The sequence below is a fragment of the Terrapene carolina genome, unplaced genomic scaffold (genome assembly GCF_002925995.2).
Source record: "Terrapene carolina triunguis isolate 2854851 unplaced genomic scaffold, T_m_triunguis-2.0 Scaffold192, whole genome shotgun sequence".
NCBI classification, from domain to species: domain Eukaryota; kingdom Metazoa; phylum Chordata; order Testudines; family Emydidae; genus Terrapene; species Terrapene triunguis.
The window spans coordinates 2,660,848-2,681,765 of record NW_020664543.1 but is presented as its reverse complement, the minus strand read 5'-3'; the positions used below and the strand labels follow the sequence as shown (position 1 = coordinate 2,681,765).

Below are 20,918 nucleotides of genomic sequence, written 5' to 3'. Positions count from 1 at the left end.
TCAAATGTCATCAAAGTTGGCAACACTGACAGAATCTCTAGGAGTGTCAAACCCATTCAGACTAGATTATAAATGTTCCTGTGCAACCTAATGCCCATCAGTTCCCTTGTCCATGGCAGAACAGCTCTCATAACCCATCTTTGGTGCTTCTGCTTACCTCCTTGACATTGACCCTGGTCTTCAGAGCACTTGCATTGTCAAGGGGGCTTGGTTGGGCAGTATGCAGGTGTCTTGTCTTATCCGGGTGCACCGTTGCCTGTCATCCATAAGTAACATTCTCCTGTGTCTGCTGCTTCCAGTTTCTGTGGCCCCAGTGCAAATGACTGCTCAGGAGCAATCCGATGAGCTGAGCGCGTCCCTCAGGAACTGTTCTAACTCTGGGGTGTGTGTAGGGGGGTCGTGGTGCCTGCTAGCAGGATAGCATCAACCAGGGAATGGGATATGCCTTTTAAAATACCCTGATCTGCTTGGCAGCTGGGGTGACCCATACAGATCAGAGTAGCTGGAAGGTTGACTAACCTGTGTTGAAGGTGAGGGGCTGAGACTGGGAAATCTAGGGAATTAAATATCCAGCTGTGAGGTGCAGGGGAAGTTACTCAAAGCCTCTTCGTCCTCCCGATAGAGCTACCTTATGCCTGCCCTCCCTTGCTGCCTTGGCAATGTTCCTGGCAGCGTGCTCAGTCCCCTTAGGTCTGGTTTGGCGTCTCTGCTGTTCGGCTCTTAACCTCTTTTTTTCCTTTGGCTACAGATTGTGCTCTCCTCTTTCAAACACGGCCTCTTTGGTGGGCAGTGGCTGAAGCGGGTCAGTTACATGCGCTGGGAGGGCATTTTCCGCTGCATTCCTATCTTCGGCATGTCTTTCGCCTGTCAGTCGTAAGTACCTGCCGCTCTAGCAGTTGTCGTGTGGAGGGAGGTTTGTGAGGGCAAAGGGTCCCAAGGATCTGAATGGGATAGCTGTAGTTTAATCACAGTGTTTTACAGCCCACTGAAGTACAGCATCTCATTCAGTTGTGACTCTCTTGTTACCTCGATGGGGGAGGGAGTTAGGTTTCACTCAAGAATTATTGCACTTGAGCAGTTACTTGTTCATAAAATGCATTGGGTCAGGTGAATCCCTGGGGTGCCTTACGTGGCCTTCCTTGGACTTACACCAACTATGAACTTGACCCCTTGCTTGAAAATCATGGTTTCATATCAGGAAAAGAAACCTGGTTGTTTCCATCCTAACCACCGTCAGAGCTCCCCCGCCCCGTGGGCAGCCTTAGCCTCACCAAATGTAGCTGAAAATGTTTAAAAGAAAATGGCATAATTCTTGACTTCAGCTTGTTGCTTCCAGTTGCCCACTTCTTTTAATGAGGCTTGGGTTTTTGGGCGCCCAGAGGCCTGGTACTGAAGACAGGGTTATTTCCATCATTCCAGCAGCATTACCTTCTCCACCAAAATGACAAGAGCCAGTGATTCATGCCTGGTTGAAGCAGCAGCCAGCTCAAAAGAGATGTGTCAATCCCAATGTGGACACAAAAGAGACCTTCAGCATGAGGAAGACTGGCAGAGCTGGTCGTTCCAGCACACGCGCAGCATGCCAATAATAAATTAATGTGACAAATACAATTTGGTCATACTGCTGTGTTTACACCCACCTGTGAGATCCAAATCATCATTTCCCACTTATCGTCTCTCTTGGCAGCTTTGTTTCTAGCAGAACACGCTCCAGTCTTGCTGTTTAATGTTTCCATTATAATTGGCGACAGAAGTTGTGTTCTTTTACAGCTTTACCTAGTTGCCACTGTAGGGTTTTTTTTAAATAGAAAATTGTCCTTTTCTTGTGGTGGCCTCTTAGTAACCAGTGCACATTTGTAGGGAGTTGGAAACCCAGCAAAATTATATGGTCTGGACTAGTGTGTGCATATATCTATCTAAATATAGATTCTGTTATACCACTTAAATGCCAATCCAAACCTACAGCTAAAACCTATGTTTTTTTTCCCCCAAGCACCAGAAAAACATGCTCTCTCCAGCCCACGTGATGTCACAAGCATATTATTCTCTGACCGGGGTGTTTAATTTTGCTGACCTTCCAATCACCTTTAGAAAAATACATAATTCTAACATAAAAAACATATTCCTTCCCTCCAGACATATAAATGCAACATACAGTGGTGACAAGCAGAATGCACCATTATTCTCATTTACCTTGAATGTATGATCATACTTGTAGATTCAATTCCCCTGCCCTTTGAAATGTATATTAGCATTGCTGAGCTCAGAGAGGTGTCCTACTTTCAACCATTGTGCAGTGTGGTCTAGTAGATTAACCGGGGAACTGAGAACTAGGAATCCCTGAGTTCTGATACTAGCTCTGCTACAGTCTTCCCGTGTGACCTTGGGCAAGTCTCTTAACCTCTGTGCCTCTGTTTTCCCATCTGTAAAATGGGTTTATCGTATTTCACAGGAGGGTTGAGGAGTAATATGACTTGCACCCTGTGCAAACCCATTATCCTAGGTTCTGATGCCAGTGAAACTGGTGTAACACCATTGAGGTCACCAGTACACCAAAATCATCATGTGGTCCATTGGCTGCTACGGGTTTGGAGTGGCGCTCAGGGTCCAATGCAGCGAGGTGCTGGGAGGTCAGTGGCAGCTTGCGGGTACTCATGATTCAGGATAAGACCCTGAGTCTAGTCAAAAACCGAGATGGGCTTTACAGCGGGGATGAAAATACAGATTCACAGGAGAACGGAACGAGTTCTAGCCATCTCTGAAACGAACCCAGGGTTCTCTCGCTCCAGCTCGGACTTGTCTTGCTTGCGCCCTCTCTCCTTGTTCTCATCTCAGGAACACAAGAACTGTAAAGGGCATGTGGTCTGAATATTCTCAAATCCAAGCTGAGACATTATATTTACTTGATCACCAGTGATGTGAAGGTGCCTAAAATAATGGCATACGAAGCATTTGTCAGGAGAAGGCTTCTGGTCTTTCATTGGCCTTCCGCACGACCGTTCCGGTTTAAAAATAAAACCCAAGCACGTCGGGACGTGCTCCTGGCCGTGTGCATGTCAGACGCTTGCTCCGCTCAGAAGGGATTTTGACTGGCAGGGCGGCACGGGGGCATGTGGTCTGGATTTGAGGGACTCTGCAGCTGTGACTAGAAACCCAAGATGACTAGATGGGCACTGCAGTTCGACCACAGAAGGATTGGTTGCAACTAGAATTCACGTGGCACTTCCTCCCCCTTCCTCCCCCAAATGCCGTTCTGCTGCATTGCTCATAATGTGAGCCCGGACTAGAGAGCGGTGTCATCGCACACACTGACCGCTCTGCCTCCGCTCCGCTCCACCCCCCGCTGGGCCTGCTGCTATTTCGGAGGAAAGTGCATGATGTTTGGCAGTTGCTATATTCAGGGTTTTTATTTCAAGATCAGTGAAGAAGTTAAATTCTCTCACAGGGTCATGTAGGATTTAATCTCGTGGGTCCCCGTAAATACATGACTCTCACAGCGCCGTACGTGTGGTCTCCTGCACGCGTCTCGAGATGCAGTTTAAAGGGACAGCTCAGTTTCCTTTGTGCAGAACATTTTGGTGCGCTAAAGGTTAAGATTTTCCCAGCTTGGCGTCCGTTTCACACACTTGCTTTTAATGTCCATTGGAGTTGGGGGTACCCCCGGCCCGTCTAACTTACCCCGCCTCCCCTTGCTCTCTCAGTAGTACACAAGAGGTGGCCACTTGGATTCATTAGAGCAACAAGAGGTTAATGAGTTGCTAAAATATGCACCTGATGATGTAGAAAAAGTGGATTCCACGTGTGTTCCAAGTACATAAATACCCCCCAATCCTGTGTAATTGACGCTTCCAGCATTCTCTGAACTGGGCTCTCACCGCGGTGCTGAAATATGCCAGGCACTGTATTTAGTTCTGTTTGTTTAACTTTTCTTTTAGGCAGTGTGATGCTCTAACCCTCTTCCCGCTTTTATTCTGTAAACACTGGTTGCTTTAATTATCAGCACGGAGCGCTCCAAGAACAATAATCTCCGATGTGCTGCCTGGACCCGTGCCACTGGTGTTTCAGTGGAACAAACGGTCATTCATTTTGCAACACTTTTGAACCAAGATGTTTACATCACGCATTTAACTCCACGTGGTGGTGGGGGATGGGGAGAATGAATATTTTTGCAACACTTGAAATTGTGAGTGTTCTGAAATCTCTTGGCATTAGCAATATAAATTGTGGACTAGCCGTGTGTTTACGCTCTGTGGGGGGAAGGTGTCAGAGATTTTTCTCTGCTGGGCTGTAGCAAGAGAACTTAGGGAATGCGTTTGATTTTGCATCTCTCTGGAAAGTTTCCTTGAAACGGCTTAATATGTTAACCTGCTTTTCTGCAGCCAGGTCTTGCCGACCTACGATAGCCTGGATGAACCGTCCGTTAAAATAATGAGCTCCATATTTGCCTCCTCTCTGAATGTGGTCACCACCTTCTATGTTACGGTGAGAAGCCTCTACCCTTCCTTTCTCCTCCCTTTTCCCCCTGCCTCCCAAAAAAGTGACTTTTGGGATAAGCTTTGGAGCCGTCATGAGATGGGCCGGGCGTTATCTGCTCTAGAGGATGAAGTGTCTTTTTGCTGAAAGTGAAATAAAATGAAGGGGGCCGCACTGCAGATGCACAGAGGTGTTCAGAGAGCCCAGGGCTTTGGAACAATAGGTCCCATTGAGCAGAGCTGGAGTGGGGGCTTCAGTCTCTTCTTTTCCATGTGTAGTGGCTGGGTCTCGGTCTTCCAATCATGTAACTGGAAGTGGAGATGCCGTCCAATGAGCTGCCGTCTTTAGAGAGAGCTGCCCATCAGCCTGTTGCAATTGGAAGGTTATAAAGAAAGTTATGCCTCATAAAACTCCAGTTAATAAAATCCAGTTAATAATTCCCAAGAATAGCCTCCCATGTGAGCTAGGCGGCTGCATGGGATTGTATTACAGCCTCCCTCACTGAGGGGCTCAGGTTCATGGGACTCGGCAGCCATCTCAGCTGCAATGCTTAATCCCACTAGCAAACTCAGACCAATATAAGGCGCTGGGAAGGCAGCTGCTCAGCTCCCATTATCACCCATTCCAGGGGGTCCCCCAGTTAAACCCAGGCATACCTGCTAATAATGTCAGTGGCTTTTAGGTGAAAGCTCCTCCAGCCATCTAGTTTGATTAGCGAAGATATCATGGCTAGGCCGACTGGAAGATCTGCACTGTAGGAAGTTGCCACATGGTCCCTTCTTAGCTGGGCATTGCCCTGTTTTAATTGACATGCTTTGCTCTGTCCCACTTGTCTGAGTAGCTGTGGGGCTTTGCTTCTCTTCTGAAAAATTTCAAGTACATGCCACTCCTGCAGTCGCTCCCCTCTGCTCTCCCTGGCTTGGGAAGCAAAGTATCGTACACGCTGCCCCAGTGCCATAAGGATGGGTCCAGTGGGAGCCCCTGGACTCGGACTCCTGATGTTCAGAAAAGGCATGTGCGCCACCAGCACTCCCTTCCTTTCCCCATGGCGCAGGTGGGATTCTTTGGTTACGTGAGCTACACGGAAGCCATCGCTGGGAACGTGCTCATGAACTTCCCCTCCAACCTGGTGACGGAGATGATTCGAGTGGGATTCATGATGTCGGTAGCTGTTGGGTTCCCGATGATGATTCTGCCATGCAGACAGGCGTTGAACACCCTTCTCTTTGAGCAGCAGGTAAGACCCTCCTGCAGTCTGCTCTTGGCCCTGCACCATCCACCCTGTCACTTTTCAAAGGGCCACCTTTATTTTTTCCAGTCGACTGCACAGCTTGGTTGATGGCACTGTATTTCTGATTAGCTGCAGATACTTGGTATTGAGAGTGGATGAACCCTCAGCTCCATCCACTGTATTGCAGCTTCCAGTGAAACTGTAACCGTCTGTGGTGTGCTAATAGAGGCAGCATGAGGATCCCAGCAGAGCTGTTTATAAATCTGGCTCTGTGGAAGCGTGACTGTTCTGAGCAGTTGTTAATATGCAGCAGTTCTGGAGTCTTGTCCTCCTTGCAGAACACAGAATAATTGAATGGGGAGAGGTGCTAGGAGTGAAACCCCGGCATTTGCTCTGCCACCCCCTAAATAGAGGTCCTGTGCAGTGCTCGTTACCTGCCCCACACCTGGCTTATACCAAGTGTCATGCAGTACAGAGCCGAGGTTGTTCTCTCTCTGAGGAGAAGGAGAGGAAGAATTAGCCATTAGAAAGAGAGGACGCTCCTTATTTCCTGCTGCTCAGACCTAAATCCCAGCTCATGTCCGTATCTAGCTCAAGCTCATGGTCCCCATCTTCAGCGCTCTGGACAGGTTCACTCCTCCTGACATCTCTGCACCTGCTTCTTCCTGCTCTCTTCTTTAGCTCAACTTTGCACCTTTAGCTATCCTGCCCTGAACAGTCAGTCTCCCCTTCTCGTAGGCCAAACGTCCCCCTCCTTCATTCAGATGCTTCCGTTCCATGTCCTGCTTCCTCAGAACTGTTCAGTTATGATCAGCTATAGAAATACAACTTAAACTACATCACTCCCTCCCGCACTTTCCCCATTCTCGGAGGCAGGCCTTCTCCCGGCCCGGGGTGTATTTTGTGACTAGACAGTCAGTCTGATGTCTGCTGGCAGTAACATGTTCTCCTCGGTGTGTTGTACAGCGCTAAGCATGCTGTCGGTACTCAGTAAATAACAGTGAGATATTGTGGGAATGTTCTGAGACCTTTGTGTATTCAGCTAAAGAGAAACCTCTTGGGGCAGGAAATAAACCGCATGCAATTTAGAGCTCCAGATCCTGCCGCTGCTGTCCATACGATGCCCCTTGGCTCTGTTCTCATGTTCTGAGTGGTGGTGGCCCAGCTGGTGAAAGGAGTGTGGTCTGGAGCAGTAAGCCATGGAAATCGGGAAGTCCTGAGGTTTGATCCTGACTCTGCCCAGGACTGGCTGGATTATTTTGGGCATGTCGCTTTGCATTTGTCTGTACAATGGGGAGAATGCTAACCCACCTATCTCCTAGGTAGGTCACGTGTCTCAGTTCATGCTTGTGCAGTGCTTTGAACGTGCAGTGCTTTGAACACACACTGCTGTGGAGATGTGGAGGGGTGTTTTTAGCTGTGGGGACCTGTTGTGAACTAGGAGTGGCACCAAAAAATACTATTGACTGTTTGCAGAGCACAGATTCAGCTTGTTTCTTTGAGTCTACTTGTTTTACGAGGCAGTGGTGCAGAACGGTTTCCCGCTCCCCAACTGCACTCCGGTGGCAACTTGCTGGAGCAACAGCCGGCTTCCTTCCCTACTGACCGTGGGCCCCGTCTCCCTCATGTCGTCACCACCACTTGAACTTTCTCAGGCACTTGCCTCTGCTGGGTATTGCCTGCAAAGCGGGAAGGACAGTGGAGGAGGGTTTTGGCGCTAACGTTCCAAGACGCCGTTGTCAAGTTTACGTTCCGCACAGGATGTGAACTAGCAGCTCTGGCTGTTCTTGTGCAGGTTCGAGTTGAAGCTGCACATTAAAATTGCTCAGCCACATCTAATTGCCCTCTTACTGGGTACCTAGGAAGACTGTTGCGTGGGCAGGTGAAACCATCACCGTTCTAGTGCTGCATAGTCTTGTCTGGCTTATCTAGCAGGACACCCTGGGTAATTGCTTTAGAGACCTGCGAGTGTGAAGCAGGAGCTTAACTCATTGTTTTTGGCGTTTTTTTTATAGCAAAAAGACGGCACCTTTGCTGCGGGGGGTTACATGCCACCCCTTCGATTTAAAGCCCTCACGCTGGCCGTTGTGTTTGGAACCATGGTTGGAGGCATCATGATCCCAAATGGTAAGTGCAGAGGTGGGATAGAATAGAGACTGAATCGCCTAGTTGTTGTCCTTTCTCCCCGTTCCTCATCACCATGTTGTTCGTGCCCTGCTAGATCTTGTGTTCTCCAGAACACCCATTATTGATGGCTCTTTGGTCCTGCACTCTGGCATGTCCAGCTAGCACTGGCCGGGTCTGCACGCTCCCCATACACAGCCACAGAACAGCTGAGCCTGCGGAGGGGTCATTTGCTCTCATGGCACTGAGACCTGCAGGGAGGGGGACTGGGGAGGAGGTGCCCTTGCAGAAGGAAAGCCCATCAGGGACTTGCAGCTGGTTGAAGTCATTAGAAGGTGACTAAGTACTTGTGTGCTGCATAAATTGCAGTGACTAATTTTACCCCTGTTCTAGCTCTCCGCTGGCTGGAGGCTCATCTCGTATTCTAGTGGGTTGCTCAGAGCTGCAGTCTAAGTGGCACCGGGCCAACCTCCCTAGATGCTTTCCCTTCCTCCCAGGATTTTGCATACCTTTATTTATTATTGTTCTTGCTCTTTCTTGCCAGTGGAGACCGTCTTGGGCCTAACAGGTGCAACAATGGGAAGCCTCATCTGTTTTATCTGCCCAGCTCTTATTTACAAGAAAATCCACAAGAATGCCCTTTGCTCACAGGTCAGTGCTGATGCTAATTGACTTCTCCTCCAACTCGCTGTAGAGCCTGGGAACTTCGTTAGTTTCACTGCAGCAGGGGAAACTTGTCAACTCCCCGCTCCCCCATTCAGGTGGGAACTGTTGTGGTCTGCTGTGCTGACCAGAATCGGAGTTGTCGCTCAGTGAGCAGTGTGCCAGCACTTTTTCATCTCTGTAGCCGCAAGTGAAGCAGTCACTTTACATGTGAAATGGTGTTTACCAAACCCAGTCCAGTGGGCTCAGGGCTGTATTGCCATAGAATGAGAAATCCGGGCAGCATATAAAACCTTAACGGGCCTTAAGTTTCAACCTGTCTGGGCTGGGTAAAATAAACAACTCTTCTCTACAGGGGGGTCCTTGCTGCTGACCCTCCGCTTTCTGGTTTCAGCCAAAATAATAATACTCAAAGGGAATACACACACAGAGGTGTTGCTGCAGGAATTGATTTCTGAAAAATCGGGGTCATTCAGAGGCTATTGGTAACTTAGCTTTTCCCTTGCTCCAGTTTGGATCAGCCTCCTAGGGGACAGAAACAAAATGTCTCTTGGCTGGGTTTGATTTTCTATCTTGCAAACTCTGATTTTTTGGTAATAGAGCTGAAATTAACGTGCTTTGGTTTTCTCTCACAGTAACTTTATCTCCTAAAGATGTTTAACAGGCTTCTGTTGGGGCTCCAGCCCTGTCAGTCACAGGGAGTCAGATTTGTTAGTTAACTGCAAAATCCACAGGGGGAGAAGACATTTTTGTGGGTCCTACAGAAATAATGGCTTTTTCTGTTTAATGACCTGTGAGTTGCAAACACACATGAGACTTTTAAAGCAGAGTGTTGTTTTTTTCTATTGCTTTCCTTTTCCATCGTCTGACGCACCTTTCTGGCTCTCACGCTGAATCCTGACACTTTGGTCCTACTGGGGCTGGGCTGAGACCCCAAAGAAAGGGCTGAAGGCCCACCTGAATTTTCAGGGGAACAGAAGCACTTTCAAGGGTTGCTTTTCACTCCTGCTGAGCGGGGCCCTTCTCCGAGACAAGTGACCCTGCCCTCAGGGATGGGCTGAGCTGTTGGACAGGCTGCCTGGAGGGGACAGTCAGCTGTTCTCACCAAGCACTGAGGCTTCTGGACTGCACGGCCTGAAATGCTGGTCAGGAGAACAGCAAGGCAGATGGCTGTATCTTATAGAACTCCTCACCACGGCACAGTGGCTTCCGCAGAGTATGAGGTCAGCAGGTTCCCTAGGGGCTGGGGATTCATCCGGCCTACCCTCGAATGAGCCGTTGCCCATCAGGTTTGCATACTTGCTTTGCCCTGTTCTTGGAAGCATTCCAGCAGGGATCCGTGCCTCGCTGAAAAGAACAGGGTGATGCAGAACTTCTCCCCAGGCCTACAGCTTGAATGCTGGATTCTCTGCCCACCCTCTCCTTGCGCCATTTCTTCTGGAAGCCTTGTTTCATTTCTTCCAGGAAGCTCCCATGCAGCCCTTTGGCTTCTTCCTCCCTCCCGAGAAGCAGCTCTGCTCTCTCCCTCAACCCATCAACAGATGCTGTGGTGAGAAGTGAGAATGATGGGGGAGAAGGGGCACCAATGTGACATGTTTCCCACCCCTGGACAATAAACCTGCTGCCCCCCCCCCCCCCCCCCCCTCCGTGGGCCCCCCTTCCGCCTAGTTACCAGATCTGCTGGGTTTTTTTTTTTTTTAAAAAGATTTGAAATCCATCTTTGTGGGCCTCTTACTTTGTCTAAAACACTCATGATGTGATTCTCCCAGTGAGAGCAGTTCTCTCCCCATGCCCTCTGGTACTGGATTCTGGCTGTGTTATTAGTTACCGTGCCCAGACTCTTGGAAGCCCGCAAGCGTTTGGGGGACTCCCTGTCAGGCAGAGCTGAGTTTTACGTGCCTGAACACTGAAAGGGTGGCACCATTTAAACTAGAAAGTGGAGGAGTTGGAAGAAGGGTTGAGAAGTTCTTTTCCAAGGGGGTGGGGCGTTCGCATCCCCAGATGTTTCTGTTGGTCGGCAAAGGGCGTCTAATTCTGCCAGGGAGTTGTTAATTATTACAGACAGCTGGTCAGTCAACAGCTGGCAGCGAGCCAGAGTCTGGGAATTGCAGCTTGGATTAAGCTCCGGGGGTGGCTTAGTTAAAAGGCTTGGTGTGTTGGAAAGATGATCAGGTACCAGCAACAAGGGGAAGTTTAAAAGCTTAAAGCCAGACTCACAGAGGTGTGAATGAATCGGGAAATTGCCCCCTTTGTTGTGGTCAGCGTCATCAAGCGTGTCTTGTAAAGTGCAGGGCGCTCTCCGGCTCGGCATGGAACGGCAATGGGGCCATGGCATGTAAAGCTGCCATTTGGGAGAGTCGGGCCAGGGCTGCTAAAGGTCAGGTTAAGGTCTGTAAACAAAGGGTTTAGCTTCTGACAGGAAGGTGTTGGCTTCCATAGTTTGTTTGCGAGGCCCTTTCTGGTGAGGAAGTCACTCTCCTCCCGGTCTGATAGACTGGGGGAAATGAGGCACAGAGAGGCTACCCAAGGTCGCCTAGTGACCCCTCTTTATACTGAGCTCGTGGGGATGGAAAGTGGCTCTCTTTGGCTCTCCTGCCTGCTAGGACGGTGGCCAGACCCTGTCGTCTTGCAGACTTGTTACAGTTCTTAGAGCCTAAGGTCTTTGCAGCGCAATAGAGAACCCAATGACTGAGCAGGCGTCTTGCAGTCCTCCTCCATACTCTGATGGCAATTAGCTTTCTCCCCCCTTGGTGTTCCCTAACTGTGCTCGAGGTCCAAAACGGAGAAGGGTTAAGAAAACTTGCTACAGTCATTACCCCGGGCAAAAGCACTTTTAGATTCCTGCCGATGGCTCGAACACATCCAGAGGGAAGCACCTTGGGATAGTCTAACTTCTGTACAAAGGAGGAGTTAACACCACTGAGTGACATCAGCAAGCAAAAGAAAGTCTCCTTCCTCAGTGTAAATCCCCCCCCACCATGTTTAGAATGCTCCTCATGGTATGTGGGGCCTTAATGGGCAGACACATGTTTCCAAGGCCGTGGCCACGCCTGCCGCTCAGGTTTGCCCGTGCTCCCTCCATAGCCTCACGGTGAGCTGCTGTGGGCGGATGTTCTGCGACGGGTGAGACTTGGGAATCAGCTGTTCAGCAGCGCCCCGTCCTCTGTACAAAACAATCCGCTTGCACAAATGGGGGCTGCAGAGGGTGACTAACCAGATGCGTCCACCTTTGGGCCTATAGTTTGTTCAAGGCTCCCTGACGGGATGGGGCAATGAGGGGGAGCTCCCAAAGCCTTGCTGACACCAGCAGGAGGCTTGTCAATCACACACACGAGACTTTTCGGGGCGCATTTGGGCTTTGCCGTCATGTGACATGGAAACATCTGCTTGGGTCTCTGCTCTTCATTGTCGTTCTCTGGCAGTCCCCCTGCCATGACCCCGCAGTGATGCAGGAGCAGCCCGAGTTCCTTTATTCTTATTTAAGTGATCTCACTAAGATCTTGTAATTCTCCTCTTGGCATTACGGGAAGCCCAACAAGGGAGATAAATGTCTTTTTTTTTTCTTTCCCCCTTGCATTCCAGCGAGGTCATTCTGCTGTTCGACTGGCTGACTGCAAATGCTGTGTCAGATCCATTACCTTCGTGGGTAGTCACCTGCAAATGAGGGTGTTTTACAAATTAACCCTTTGAGTGATGTTGCTTGGAACAATGTTTGATTCTGGGAACTCTAAAACAAGCCCCTCTGGAGGGGGATCATTAATGAGAGGCTCCATGGGAATGTTTAAGACGTGTTTTCGTGCAGCGCTGCCAAACCTTTTCAGGCAACTGGACCAATTCACCGGACAGAGACCTCAGCTGGAGCAGCCGTTCCCTGCTGCCTTCCACTTGGCTAATTGTACTCTGACTAACGAGCTTTGTTCTGCAGTTGTACCACGTGCTGGACCTGGCCTTAAGCTGAAGTGTTGCTGTGATCTGGCCCCCACGCGCTGTTCACTGCGCAGCATTCCCTTTGGTTTGCTCTAGTCCCTTTCTCCAGGAGATGGGTCTTTGGGCTAGTTAGTGCCCTCTAACCACCCAGCCTTGGAAGGCTGCGTTCAGATTCTGACACAAGTGGGGGCTTTGGCTGTCCCTCAAGTCCCCGCACCCCCGGCTATGCACACCACAAAAAATGCTGTGTAGCTTGGCCCAGTTGGTGGCCTTCAGGACCTCTCCAGCGGTGTGTGGAGTGATCAGGGTGCTGGCCAGGCTGTGACGGGGAAGCTTGCCCATGTCCCTCCCTGCACTGTTGTTGGCTCATGGACAACCCAGCGTGCCTGTGAAAGCTGAGAGGCAGAGTTGTTCAGAATGTCAGAGTGGAAGATGTTCGAGGGACCAGGCATTGAATCCTGCGCTGAGATTGACCTCCTGGGTTCCAGCCCGCGTTGCCCACTAGGAATTGAATTTTCTTTTAAACCAACAGAACCACCATTTGCTGCAGGTTTAAAACGGTTCAGACTTTCAGCTGTTTCCGATCCCCCGTTTCTCCAGAGAGCTCTCAGGCCTGTGCTGGTGCTACTGGAGGCCTTTTGCAGAAACGCTCATTTCCGCTCTGGTGTTTCCGAAGGCAGGGTGGCAGAGAGCGAGTCACAGCGCTGCATTTACGCAGGGGCGTCTGGGGAAAGCAAATGGACAACGTGAAAACCGAGGGCAGAAATGGCAAAGCCCGCTGACTCTGCGTTTGGCGTACACAGCATGGCAGGATGTCCTGCTCTTTCTACACCCACGCATCCAGGCAGTGACCAGTTCTTGCTGCTTCTTCCTCTTCAGCGTCTCTAAGATCTGTCCTTTCCTGTCTGACCACACTGCTCACGCTGTCCAGAGCTGCCGCATCTCCTGTCTGGTCTACTGCAACCTCCTCCTCTCTTGATGTGCCCTCCCCCAAGGTACATTCCCAACAGCCGTCTCCCTGGCCCCACATCACTCCACACCTCTGAGTCCCTCTGCACACTCTTCCTTCTCCACCCCATCACCTCTCAGACTCCTGACACCCTTTGTAACACACTGCCATGTCTCACTTCCTCGGTCCACAGACGATGCCAGCCTCCATCACTGGTTTGCCCTCTTCACCCACAAGCACCTTCATGCTTTCTCAGAGGCATGAAACGCCGTTCCCAAACTAATCTGCAAAGCCTTCTCCCTCCCTTCAAATCCCTTCCAAAAGACCTACCTCTACCAAGACGCCTCTGAGTAACTGCCGCCTGGGAACAGCTACGTAGAAGCCCGCTAAGGACTTATATTTATTTTATATTCTTACGTTAAAATATATTCAACTGTCTCAGTCATCTGGCTGGGCTAGGTCAGCTCCTATTCATAATCTCGGTTTCCTCATCCTGCCTCCAATGCTCCTTCTGCATATCTCTACACCCTCTTGTTAGGTCTTGTCTTAGTTACACTGTAAGCTCCGCAGGGCAGCGGGCCGTCACTCTGTATTCACCTAGCACAATCGGACCTGATCCATGTGGGACCCTGGGCACTATCTCAGTATAAAGGCTTCACACGACCGTCTCCTAAACAAACTAGGGAAATACAGTCTAGACAGAGCTACTATAAGGTGGGTGCAAAACTGGTTGGAAGATCGTTCCCAGAGAGCAGTTATCAGTGGTTCACAGTCAGGCCGGAAGGGCATATCAAGGGGTCCTGCAGGGATCAGTTCTGGGTCCGGTTCTGTTCAATATCTTCATCAATAATTTAGATACTGGCATAGAGCGAACACTTATAAAGTTTGCAGACGATACCAAGCTGGGAGGGGTTGCAATTGCCCTGGAGGATAGGATTAAAATTCAAAATGATCTGGACAAACTGGAGAAATGGTCTGAAGTAAGTAGAATGAAATTCAATCAAGACAAATGCAAAGTACTCCACTTAAGAAGGAACAATCAGTTGCACACATACAAAATAGGAAATGACTGCCTAGGAAGGAGTACTGCAGAAAGGGATCTGGGGGTCAGAGTGGATCACAAGCTAATTATGAGTCAACAGTGTAACACTGTTGCAAAAAAAGCAAACATCATTCTGGAATGTATTAGCAGAAGTGTTGTAAGACACACTAGAAGTAATTCTTCCACTCTACTCCTCGCTGATTAGGCCTCAACTGGAGTATTGTGTCCAGTTCCGGGCACCACATTTCAGGAAGGATGTGGACAAATTGGAGAAAGTCCAGAGAAGAGCAAGAAAAATGATGAACGGTCTAGAAAACATGACCTATGCAGGAAGATTGAAAAAATTGGGTTTGTTTAGTCTGTAGAAGAGAAGACGGGGGGGGGGGGGGCTGCACATATTAATTTTCATGTACATAAAATGTTGTTACAAGGAGGAGAGAGAAAAATTGATCTCTTTAACCTCTGAGGATAGAACAAGAAGCAATGGGCTTAAATTGCAGCAAGGGAGGTTTAGGTTGGATATTAGGAAAAACTTCCTAACTGTCAGGGTGGTTAAGCACTGGAATAAATTGCCCAGGGAGGTTGTGGAATCTCCATCATTGGGGATTTTAAGAGCAGGTTAGACACACACCTGTCAGGGATGGTCTAGAGAATCCTTAGTCCTGCCTCAGTGCTGGTGACTGGACTAGGCGACCTCTCGAGGTCCCTTCCTGTCCTATGATTCTCTGAGTCTGTTTCTATAATAAATAAGAATGATCCACTTAATCTCTGTATGAGGGTCAGTCAGCCTGGTGCTTTAATTCCATCCACTGGTGGGGAGAGCTTGTAGCAAAGAGGCAAGTTTCTTTTGCAAATCAAGACACTGTCTCATAAAGGTATTTGTGAAATATGCCTAGCATAGTCTGCAGGAGAGGTGCAGAGGTATTTTCTGTTTTTGCACTTCATTATTCCCATTGCTTTCATGTCCCACTGTGAGAAGGGGTGTGTGTGGGGACAAACAGGTCTTTATGGTGGGGTCCAGGTCCCTTTACCATCATCCTCGCCAGTGACTCCAGCATAGCCTTTGGCGGGCTCTTTCCCTTCTACCAGTCGTTCTTAATACGGTGACGGCGTTGACATGCAAACCAGGTTCCAGGAGAAGCCGTTGCAGTGACAATTACTGTGATTAACTAGGTAAAAATAATACATTGGAGTGTAATTAAATCTCTAAACTGTCAGTGTTGTTGGCCAACAATCCATCCACTCGACTCTTTCAACTGGTACCTTTTTCAGCTAGGGCAGCTGTCAGTCATTTGGCAGCTCCAGTGCTCAAGCAAGGCAAACATTCCCTGGGCCTGTATGTATTTCTCAGTTACTTTTCATGTACCTCCATTGTCTCTCTCTCTCCCCCCCCCCCCCCCCTCCCCCCCCTCCCTCCCTTCCCTCCCCCCCCCCCCCCCCCCCCCCCCCCCCCCCCCCCCCCCCCGCACACACACACACACACACACACACACACACACACCCTGGGAGTATCCCATACATTCCCAAAACTCTGTGAGATTTCTAAAATCAAAGGTGCAGGGAGATTCTTATCTGTAATACTGGCACATTTGGATGTAAGCTCTGCAATGGCTGATGGCGTCACCTTCATCGTCCAGGCTTCTCTCCATGCTGGTTAGTTCACATTTAGAAAATAATACCCACTGCTCTCCCTTTGAGTGGGATGAAACCCACAACATTCCTTTCTCGTCTCAACCCAGATAGCATCTTGTTTCCCTTTTTGTACTGCTGGAAATAGACTAGTCATGTCCTCGGGCACTTGCACCATGCTGCAGTGTTAGGCTGTGGACAATGTAGGGAGATGTTAACAGTTGATTGGAAAGATTTTCTTTTGGTTGTAAAAGCTTAAACCAAACTTGGCCTGACCGTTGTCCTCACTTAACTGATAGAAATGTAATATAATGAGTCGTCACTTACAGTCAAAATTAATCTCCTTTTTAAAATCCTGTCTGGACATACTCTAGCCTGCCTCACATACCTCAGCTCCGCTCCCTTAGCAGTCGCCTCTTCTGGCTGCACAATCTGAGCGCTGTCATGCAAGAGCCTTCTCCTCTGCAGCTTCTAGCATCTGAAACAGCTTTTGAGCATCTCTGCTTCCTGTTTCAAACGGCCGCTGGAAACTACCTTTCTCTCCCATTTCCCTCTTAAGTTTTTCTCCCTTTCTACTACTTATTTGTTTCTGTATTTAAATTGAGCTCTGAATTGTTTTTGAGGTACAGTTTGCATGAAAGATGCTATTCGGAACAGTGACGTTTGCTTCAATGTATGTTAACTTTGGCGCTGACCCATTTGTTGTGCAGCTCATCTTGGGGATCGGCCTGGGAATCCTGGTTATTAGCACCTATACCACCTTGTCGGTGATGGAGGACACGCCCGTGAAAACGGAAGCAGTGGAACTGGCTGATCCGCTGAAAGAAGCCAAGAATGTAATAGACCAAGATCAAGTCAAAATACCAGGTATGTGTTCTGCGCATGTTACACTCATCTCAACCCCGCTCCCAAACTGTCTTGACCCCTTTAAAGCCACTTTTGTTGTGTCACCGGGAGCCTTTTCCAGTGCCTGCATCTCCAGGGCTTCCCGAGAAGGTTTCCAAGGAAGAGTGTAGTTGTCGCTTTCCAAAATGCCTCTTGGGTCTCTGCCCAGGACTTGGGTTTTCTTTTTTGTTCTGTTGTGAGCGGGGCAGCCCTCAGCCCTCCCCCTAGTGACAGGGCTCTGGAACTGCAGAAACCTTGTAATAAAAGGAGCTCTGTGCGCATGGGACTTGAGAGAGCACTGGACTGGCCACCTGTACAAAGGGTACAAGGAGCCAGAACAGGGCCACTTTCACCATCTCTGCCAGCATATTGCACCAGGTTTCAATAACAGGCCATTCATTGCACTCAAAGGTATGTACATTTAGGGGCACTGACTTTTTTTTGGTTGTGAAGATATAAATTTGGAGCCAGTTTTAGCCCTGACCAAGCCTGTGATTATGCCTCCGCTTTGTTTACTGGTTTGTGTTATTTATTATTTGTTTACTGTGGCCGTTGATAGAATTATGGCCTGACGCTCCCTTCCGCAGCTGCAAGCCTGCTTTGCAAGGCCATCGCTAGCAGGTGTCGATTGACCCTCCCCTGCCCCTCGTCTGTGGTTGTGTTCTGGTTTTTTCAAGTCTTGTTTGGCTTTGTTCGGGGTTTTCTTTTCTTCAGGGCTTTGAAACATCGCGGATATTGAGAACGGAAGCAAAAAAAAAAGTCGGGTTTTTCTGCTGGAGATTATAGTCCCTCCTAGTCGCTGGCTCTGTTCCTGGGGAACAGCTTTGAGCGTCTACGAGACAGTGGTGCTGCCTGCGATAACATTCACTCCTGCGCTGCTCCGTCCCTGCTGACGGTCAGATTTTATACATCCACAGTGCGCACCTTCCCCTGCACACAGGTGGCCAGGATGTCCGAGCGGAGGACACTCTCAGACCCTTAATGCACACGCAGTGGGGCCGGGCTGGGAGGAAGGATGCAATTTAATTCTTGAATCTTGGTTAATTTCAGAGCAGTAATGGCCAAAGAGCACGTGTTTGGTTCATTCATGTTTCGTAACGGGTAAAATAAACAGTCCCGTAAAAGACTGGGTCCGTTGGAGTTTGTCATAGTCGCCCCTCCGCTCCATCCCTGTGTTGATGCTTGTGTTCAGTCATAACCTAGGGAACCCTAGACGCCCGCCTACACACATTAGTTAGAACTACTTAGCCAGCATTAGCCCGGATCATTTGCCGCTTTGATGGTGGATTAAATAATCCCACCTTGGGGGAAGACGTTTTTAGATTTTAAATTTCCCTGGAGACTAGCCACGCAGCTCTAATGGGCATGTCCACAGCGAAACGTTGCCGATTTCTGGTTTGTGCCCGGTGAGAGCCGGGAGAGGCTCTGCCCTGGGAAGCAGAATAGGTGCTTTCCAGCCCTGACTTTGAAGCCTGGTCCTGTGGGAGGAGGAAGTGATTGGAGGGGACAATGGGCCAGGGAGAGGAAGTAGAACAATGAACTCAGAGGCTTCGGGAGCCTTTCAGCCCTGGGTAGCAAGCAGCATGCGGTGTTCCCTGTGAGCGAAGGCTGCTGCCCGCTCAGTCGCTGCAGCGCTCCTGATCCCTGGACTCTGCTTTCTTCACATCTCCACGTGACGCAGACTTGGCTGGCAATTAATTACCCTGCTTTAATCAACACCTTCCTGCCCCTCCCTTTGGCCCTGCCTTGGTTTGTTTTGGGAAGGGGCTAGTCTGTGGCCCTGAAGCCTCCAGAGCAGCTGCATCCTGTAATTCGAAATACGTGCCGGGCTGGGGGCTGCCCTGCTATCACCTGGGTGCCCTCCATCGGACACATCTGGTTCTTATTTCTTGCACGAGTCTTTACCAGAAACACATGGCTTCTCTGCAGGCAGCGCGCAGTTTGTTTTTAGCATGTTCTTGGGGTTTTTTCCCACCCCCCTTTTAATTGATGAGTTGCCTGGTTGAGGCAAAGCTTGGAGCTGAGCTGAGCCTTTTACCATTTTGCGTTCTCCGTCTGACTCTTGCCTGTCAGCATGTGAGAGGAGTTTTATTGGTCTCTTTGATGTTGTGGAGACCAGAACTGTACAGACTTTCATTAAAACCCTGCCCTGTGGGCCCTGGGATTATGAATATTAGAACATTGCCCTTTTATGTGAACACGTATTGACCAGTGAACTCTGAATAGTGTTTTCACTAATGACACCCAAGTGCCCATTACGGCCCCTGCCTGTATTGCGTGAGGTTTACTGTCAGCGGCTCTTTGGGAAATGTTCTGCTATTACATACAGTGGGTATGTATGTTAAAAGGTTGCTAAGCTGCCTGTGAAAGCTCATGAAGGCAATTATCCGTTTAAAAAAAAAAAAGCTAATTAGGCAATTTCTCTCTGTATTTGAAAGCACCCCAGAGGGTCTCATGGGGCGGATTAAGATTTTTTAATATTTTTCAGCTCCTTACTTGAGTGTTGCGGCTTCATTTTATTTTATTTTTTTTCATTGTGCAATATCTTGTAACAAAGGTCTGATTCATGCCCTTTATGTGACAGGACAGCAACCTTTCCCCGCCACTCTGCGAACCCTTGTGCTTCCGCTTGTTTGAGCCAGGGGTGTCTGAGCCAGTATTTCACGGGAGGTGCCCCCTAGTCTGTTTCACATTTAACAGGACTTGCTTGGAACTGGGGGCACTGTGCTCAGAGCTGGGTTCTTTCCTTTGCCACCAATATGTGGGGTCTCGGTATCCATACAGGCTCATGGAGGCAGTGCCACTCGAGCAGCTCAGCTTGACCCTGTAGTCTGCATTCCCCACAAGAAACCTGCCCAGATCCCTCGCTGGTCCCCGCTATCTGAGGAGCAGCCCCGGCGTGTGTGCAGTGTGGATTGGCCCCAGTTACTGTACTCCCTTCGCTCCTGACGGCTGCAGGAACAGCTTGCCTGCTGTAGCACTCCCTAGTGCCTTTGTGAGGGAGCTTTTAATAGGGCCTCTGACACAGAAAAGGAACTCTCACCCTGGTGTAATTTTGGTTCATTTTTACGGCTGGTGTGTCAGGAGACAACTGTGAGCTAATTTCACTGATGCCATTCGATAACCTTGTGAAATCTGTCACCATTGCAGAGCCCGGGGAGGGGCGGCACGGTGCGCTCTGTAATCACTCGTTCCCCTTGGCCTTGGAGAGTGTGGGGACGATTCCCCAGCCCAGATCAGGGCTGGACTGTGGGCTAGACTCTCTAAGTGCCTGCTGTTCAGACATGCTCAGCACCTCTGAAAATCAGGGTCCAAGCCTTTCCTTGGTTTTCTGAACCATTCAGCCACCGATCCCCCTCCACCCCCAGCCCCATAATTGGAGGCTCCTTTTGTAGGGCTTCCACGAAAATGAAACCACTTCAGTACAGTGCTATTGGGAGCCAGGTTAAAATGCTCAGGTCTGTTCAGGTCTTGCAGCCTTGTCAATGAACAGATTCTTTTTCCAGAAGAGTTGAACGTTGACACTTATTACCTGCTAAGTGTTGACACTGTGGTCGGCGTCTCCAAGGCTCAGAGAGCCCCTGCCCAAGGAACTTTGTTCCGCCGGGCATGCCAGCTGATCAGGCTTCCCTGCCAGCTGCGTGCCAGCCAAATCGTTTTGATCATGTTGAGGCTGGGCCTGCTTCATTCTAACCTTTCCTCGCTCCAAGGCCAAACATCTTGTCATGCAAAGAGAGGGATTGGGGTTCTGCAGCAGTGGTGTGAGGGTAGAAACGCCCCTGACCTCAGCCTAGGAATTTGGGGCGGGGGGGAAAGCTTCCTGGAGGCTGAGCTTGGACTGATCCGGTCCTAGGAGCGGATCTGAGGACTACCTTTGATCAAATAACAGGAGTACTTGTGGCACCTTAGAGACTAACAAATTTATTAGAGCATAAGCTTTCGTGGACTACAACCCACTTCTTCGGATGCATATATATGCATATATATGCATCCGA

The 20,918-nt window shown here is 49.5% G+C and overlaps 1 protein-coding gene across 2 annotated transcripts in view; it reads left to right on the top strand.

Annotated features, from left to right (window-relative positions):
• Positions 1-20,918, top strand: part of SLC38A10 (solute carrier family 38 member 10) — a 46,612-nt gene that overhangs the window by 12,107 nt on the left and 13,587 nt on the right. For both annotated transcript variants that reach the window (XM_026654396.2, XM_026654395.2), the window contains exons 6-11: positions 749-873; positions 4,380-4,482; positions 5,528-5,710; positions 7,720-7,831; positions 8,373-8,479; positions 16,749-16,905. In XM_026654396.2, coding sequence (XP_026510181.1) covers positions 749-873; positions 4,380-4,482; positions 5,528-5,710; positions 7,720-7,831; positions 8,373-8,479; positions 16,749-16,905 — 787 coding nt within the window. The remainder of the gene's footprint in view (positions 1-748; positions 874-4,379; positions 4,483-5,527; positions 5,711-7,719; positions 7,832-8,372; positions 8,480-16,748; positions 16,906-20,918) is intronic.